At 61.2% G+C, this 6,000-nt stretch overlaps 1 protein-coding gene across 1 annotated transcript; it reads left to right on the top strand.

Moving 5' to 3' along the window:
- Nucleotides 1–3,700: 3,700 nt before the first annotated feature.
- Nucleotides 3,701–5,874, top strand: ELANE (elastase, neutrophil expressed). The gene is made up of 5 exons (XM_061189080.1): nucleotides 3,701–3,767; nucleotides 4,111–4,267; nucleotides 4,466–4,607; nucleotides 5,266–5,496; nucleotides 5,668–5,874. The coding sequence occupies exons 1-5, from the start codon at nucleotides 3,701–3,703 to the stop codon at nucleotides 5,872–5,874; spliced, it is 804 nt and encodes a 267-aa protein (XP_061045063.1).
- The last annotated feature ends 126 nt before the right edge of the window (nucleotides 5,875–6,000 follow it).

The raw sequence follows: 6,000 nt of genomic DNA, 5'->3' as shown, positions 1-6,000 counted from the left end.
GCACCCCCGGGCACTGAGGCCATGCTGTGGACAGACGCGGCGGGTCTGCTTCTGCGCCCGTGCCCCCCTTCCTGCCCCCCCCGGCTCTTGGGAGCCAGGCAGACCCACGGTGCATCAATAAAAGCTGAACCGTCCCCCTGGCTCCTGTATGTCCTTCCCACGGGGAGATGTGGGGGAGAGTGGCCCAGGGTCCTCAGCGTCCAAATCCCCAAACCCCGAGCTCGGGGTGGGGGTGGGAACAGAGGCCTGGAAGTCGGAGGAGGGCGCAGGTCACAGCGGATCCCACTCCCCAGATGCCCGCAGATGTGGGTTCTAACCCAGCCCCGCCAGTGTGACCCGGGGCAAGTTGCCGCCCCTCTCTGTGCCTCAGTTTCCTCATCTGGAAAACGGAGTCACTCCAGACATTTCCCAAGTGTCCAAGGAGCCCCACCCTGGCCCTCAGGGCTAGGGGTGTCCTGTCCAGTTCTGTGTCTCCCAGCTCCGGGGCCACTTGAGGACCAAGCTCTCATAACATGGGGTGCCCAGGGCCTGTGGGGCTCCTGACCAGTCAGGGGCAGGCAGAAGGGCTATTAGGGAGGCTTCTTGAAGGAGGCAGCAATGCCTGAATACGAACAAAAGGAGAAGTGTCGCCAGGCAAGGCACAGACAGTGTAAGGGCCCTGCATCAGGACACGCTTGGGGGTGTGAGGAACAGCAAGGCATGACGTGTGGGGGAAGGAGAGCAGGTCAGGGAGGGGGCAGGGCTGGAGCATGCAGGGCCACAGAATGAACTGGGGTCTAGAGGAGAGGCCTGAGGCCAGGCAGAGGTAGGGGTCTTTGGCCAGCCGTGGAGAGGGCACGTGGCCATGGCAATGAGGCAGTGGAGGCTCAGAGAGAGGGGCCAACCAGCTCACCGGACACACCAGAGTTGGAAGGCAGCTCCTTTGTTATTGATTTACTCTGCCGCCATCTGGTGGCAGCATGCGAATTCAAGCTGGAGCCAGAACCCCCAGGGCTGCCCCCTTTTTAACTGTTTCACACCTCAGCCGACCACCCCAGGGGAGGAGATGAGACTGGTTTTCCGCTTCAGCAGGAGCAAGGGTGTGCTGAGACCTGGGGCAAAGCCGAAATCCTGGGAAACGCACGCTGATAAGTGTTGTGGGAACGCAGGGAATTTTCCGCATTTCCCACGGGCCAGCGGCAGGGAAGTGGTTTCTATAAAAAGCCCAGAGGGATTTTGGTGCCCAGCACTGGGGGTAAATGAGGTTTGCTGGAGGGAATGTTGGATTGAGCCCATTGATGGGAACAGAAAGACCCAGAAAAAACAGCCCCGGGTGGTTTCTATTTTCTTTTTTTTTTTTTTAAGCTTTTTTTTTTTTTGGCTGCGTTGGGTCTTTGTTGCTGCGCAAGGGCTTTCTCTAGTTGCGCGAGCGGGGGCTACTCTTCGTTGGGGTGCGCGGGCTTTTCACTGTGGTGGCTTCTCTTGTGGAGCACAGGCTCTAGGCGCACGGGCTCAGTAGTTGCGGCTCACGGGCTTCAGTAGTTGTGGCTCGCGGGCTCTAGAGCGCAGGCTCAGTAGTTGTGGCGCACGGGCTTAGTTGTTCCGCGGCATGTGGGATCTTCGCAGACCGGGGCTCGAACCCGTGTCCCCTGCACTGGCAGGCGGATTCTTAACCATTGCACCACCAGGGAAGCCCGTTTTCTATTTTCTATGAGCTCGTGTACGTGTGTGTGTGACAGAGGAAAGTTCTGCACAGCAAAGATCAGATCCAAGAAGGGGAGGTGAGGCTGGGGGATATAGGGGCCTGGGTTGATTTGCTGGAGGTTGGCCGGGGTTGTTGAGATTCAGGGGACAGACCCACAGGAATCATAAACAGGATGTTGGGCAGATGCAACCTGGGGGACCTCGGGGAGAGCAGGGCGGCTCCCAACGGCGCAGGGGTCCCCCAGCCTCCAGCCGTGGGAAGGACACGCAAAGCATCATTTTCCTGTTGCGGTGTGACAGGGATCAAGCGAGAGACTCCCCGTGGCATCACGGCTCTGATTGTGAATCAGAATTCCCCCAGATGCCCAGCCCTGCTCCCCAAGCCAATCACCACCGTGCCCTTTGGGAGCCGGTTAATGGTTAACAAGCCCTCAAGGACGGCACTTTCTCATCTGAGAACTTTACAAAAGTTCATTCATTTAATCCTCGGGACAATCCTGTGAGATGGGAGCCTATAACTTCCATTTTACAGACGAGGAAACTGAGGCATGGAGGGGTTACATCCATAGCCTGAAGTCATAGTGGGCAAGTGGCCACTCCAGGATCTGAACCCAGAGTCCACAAGCTTAGCCACCATGACCTGTGAGGAAACAGCATACAGGTGGTGCTCAATATAGATGCAGCTTTTGTTTAAATCCGGTCTCCCTGCCTGAGGCATGGTCTCCTCCATTCTTCCCACCCCCACTGGAAACAGGGTTGTGGATACAGCAGGTGCTTACCAAGTGCTCTATGGTAACTTTAACTCAACAGGGTGGGGACCCCACCGAGAGGGGAGAGATGGGGGTTTGCTTGCCTGTGGCCACACACCAAGGAGGAGCCCGGGGACAAACTGGACTCCAGCCCCAGCCCGCCTCTGGGTGTCCCTGAGGGCCCCCGCCTGCCTGTTCCTGCAGATGGATCCGTTGGTTCCCTCCCCTGAACCCTGCTCCGAGCCAGGAGAACGTTGCTTCTTGCGACAGCCTTGGCTACGGCCGTTGCAGCTGGAGCAGCCTGGGACGGGGGTGGGGGGTGGGGGGTGGGAAGGTGAACGGGGGCCACGGGGCTGGGAACTGGCCCTGGTGGACCCCATCTCCATTGTTCGGCTTGAGTTCTTCCAAGGTCCAGGCTGAAGTTCTCAAACTTGGTTGGAGATCCATGGTCCAGCCTCCAGGCCTGGGCGGGAATTTTTTCCTCTGCCTCAGGCTGGAAGGGGGTTCAGAGAAGCTCAGAGGGGTGCGGGTGGGGTGGGGGGGGGAGGGATTCCTTCCCAGAACCTCTGAGGGCCCCCAGAGACTGACCAGGTCCCAGGTGGGAGTGAGTTCCCTGTTAGGAGCAACAACCAAAGAGAGGTTGGAAGTCCGGGCTCCAAGAGGGAGATCCAAGGCTGAGGAATAGGCAGCAAGTCTCCCTCCAGCTGTGCATTGTGGGAACCTGGGTTCAAAGCCCAGTTCCCCCACCATGTCACTGGGTAGGCAGCTCATGGGGGGGCCCCTGCCACGCCTCCCAAATGTCAGGACAGGGCTGCGTGCACGTGGTTGCCGTTGCCCTGGGTAAACTGAGGCACGTGGGCGTCCCAGCCAACTCCTCTGGGCCGGGTTGGCCAGATTTAGCAAAAATACAGTACGCCCAGCTAACTTTGAATGTCGGATAAACAAAGACTAACTTTGTACGTAAGTACATCCTGTGCTTATATTTGGGATACACTTATGCTTAAAAAAAAAGGTTTATCTGACGTTCCAATTTAACTGTGCATCCTGAGTTTGATCTGGGGACCCTCCTGGAGCCAGCCCCGCCCCTTGCACACATCCTCTCCCCGCTGTTCTTCCCATCACCCCTTCGTCCCCCACGTCCCAGGATGCGGAGAGGAAGCGGGGGCACCAGGCTCCCCCACGGGCAACTGCAACGGCCTCCGGCCATGGGGGCTATAAGAGGGGCAGGTGGGCACAAAGGGCAGAGACGCCAGAGCTCCCGCCCAACCATGATCCAAAGCTGCAGACCCTCCAGCCCTGCCCTGGCCGCTGTCCTGTTGGCCGTGCTGCTGGGCGGTGAGCGGGGCCCGGGTCTGTCCCTGGGGTCCATTCCTGCCTCTCCACCTGCTGGGGACCCTCCCGGCCCCCTCATCCTCATGGGGAGTGACAGCTGGGATAAGGAGGAGGCTGAGGTCCTGAGTGGTGAGGTCTGAACAGCGGGGTCTCTGGGGACTCCCAGCGGGTGAAGTCCAGATCTAGCTGCGCCCTGGCAGGGGGACCGTGCAGGCCCCCTCCCCTCTCTGGGCAACAAGCACGCCAAGAACCCGACCCGGTGGGGTCCTGGGAGGGGGGGGGTGGTTCCCGGGCGGGGGCGGGGCTCCTCCGGGCCGCTCACCGCCGCCACCGCCCTTGCCCCCAGGCCCCGCGCTGGCCTCGGAGATCGTGGGGGGCCGGCCGGCCAGGCCGCACGCGTGGCCCTTCATGGCGTCCCTGCAGAGGCGCGGACGCCACTTCTGCGGCGCCGCCCTGATCGCGCGGAACTTCGTGCTGTCGGCCGCGCACTGTCTGAGCGACCTGTGAGTGTCCCCGCGCGTCCCCATCTCGGGTTCCAGTCCGCCCGCCGCGCGAGGGTCGCGCGGGCCGTGCTGCGGGCCCGGGGTGGGGCCTTCCGGCGAAGGCGCGAGGGTCTGCAGGGCCTCCTGCGCTCGGGCGGGGTCTCTCCGCCGCTCCCGACCCCGGGGGCGCCCCAATCACCTCCTGTCCCCCCGCCCCAGGAACTCCCGGTCGGTGCGCGTGGTGCTGGGGGCACATAACCTGCGGCGGCGAGAGCGGACCCGGCAGACGTTCAGGGTCCAGCGGGTCTTTGAAAACGGCTTCAACCCCTTGAGCCTGAAGAACGACATCGTGGTTCTCCAGGTGCGCGGCCGGCGACGAGGCAGGAAGGGCCCGCGGGAGGCTTGGGGAGGGCGGGGGAGGGGCAGGAGGCTGGGGGACAAGGCTGGCGGGCGCAGACCTGGTGTTGCCCCCATCTCTGTGTGCCTCAGTCTCCCCCTCTGTAAAACAGAGAAATACTCCCCCCCCCTCACCCCCGCCGTGCAGGGCTGTCAGAGATTAGATGAGGTGACAGAAAGGTATTTTTGTGCCCGCTGGCGGAGGGCAGGGACAGTCTCCCTCTTTGCCAAATGGGGCAAAATTCCCCACATTCGGGCCAGTGGGAGACTGGAGGGAGAAACCTGCCTTTCCCCTCTGTTTGCCCAGCTATGATTATTCTCAGGGAATGTTCTAGAAGAAGGGTTTTATGGTCGTTGCTGTGGCCCATAGTTTGCTTTATTACCTACTGTTTATTGCACTCAAGACAGATCCAGGGATGCCCTGAGCCACGGTGACTGCTCCCACTTTACAGATGGGGAAACTGAGGCTTGAAGTGGGAGGCACCCTGCAGGGCAGGTGTCCTGCTCTGAAACATCCCAGGACCATGGTGGAGCCTCGGTTGGGGAAACCAGGGCCCAGAGAGGCGAGGGTCGTCACTCCCCACCCTCTGTGACATGCCACTGCTCCGTCCCACCTGCTGCAGCTCAGTGGGATGGCCACCATCAACACCAACGTGCAGGTGGCCCGGCTGCCCGCCCAGGACCAAGGCGTGGGCGAAGGGGTTCAGTGTGTGGCCATGGGCTGGGGCCAGCTGGGCACGAACCGGCCACCGTCCCGAGTCCTGCAGCAGCTCAACACGACCGTGGTGACAGCCCTCTGCCGCCCCTCCAACGTGTGCACCCTGGTGCCAGGCCATCATGCTGGCATCTGCTTTGTACGTACCCCATGTCCCCCCGAGCCACCACCCCGCTCCCATCCAGGCTGCAGCAACCAGGACTACAGCCAGACCCGTGGAAGGAATCCCCGACCCTGAAGGAGGTGGATGGGGGTGTGAGGGTGGGGACTGGAAGCCCAGCCTGCCTCCCGAACTTGTCTGGCTCCACAGGGGGACTCCGGCGGGCCCCTGGTCTGCAACGGGCTGGTCCATGGGATCGATTCCTTCATCCGAGGGGGCTGCGGCTCTGGGATCTTCCCAGACACCTTTGTCTCCGTTGCCAAGTTTGCAGACTGGATCAACTCCATCATCCACCTCTACGGAGACGATAACGGCCCCTCTCTCCACCCTAGGGATGCTGCAGGCAGGACCTGCTAGAAGGGGCTTCTCCTGTCACCCCACCTCACCTGCCCCTGGCTGGGCCCTTCCCATGCAGCATCATGCGGCACCTGGCACAATAAAAACATTCTGTTTTGTAGAATGTGTCTGGGTGTTTTGTTGGTT

This window comes from Eubalaena glacialis, chromosome 4 (assembly GCF_028564815.1).
Source record: "Eubalaena glacialis isolate mEubGla1 chromosome 4, mEubGla1.1.hap2.+ XY, whole genome shotgun sequence".
In the NCBI taxonomy this organism is placed as follows: Eukaryota; Metazoa; Chordata; class Mammalia; order Artiodactyla; family Balaenidae; genus Eubalaena; species Eubalaena glacialis.
Note: the sequence above shows the minus strand (reverse complement) of the source record. Positions and strands in the feature narration are given on the sequence as shown.

Coding starts and splice junctions, on each gene's coding strand:
- ELANE (XM_061189080.1), top strand. CDS start 3,701: ATGATCCAAAGCTGCAGACCCTCCAGCCCTGCCCTGGCCGCTGTCCTG. Junction 3,768..4,110: donor GTTGGCCGTGCTGCTGGGCG/GTGAGCGGGGCC, acceptor CCTTGCCCCCAG/GCCCCGCGCTGGCCTCGGAG. Junction 4,268..4,465: donor GCGCACTGTCTGAGCGACCT/GTGAGTGTCCCC, acceptor CCCCCGCCCCAG/GAACTCCCGGTCGGTGCGCG.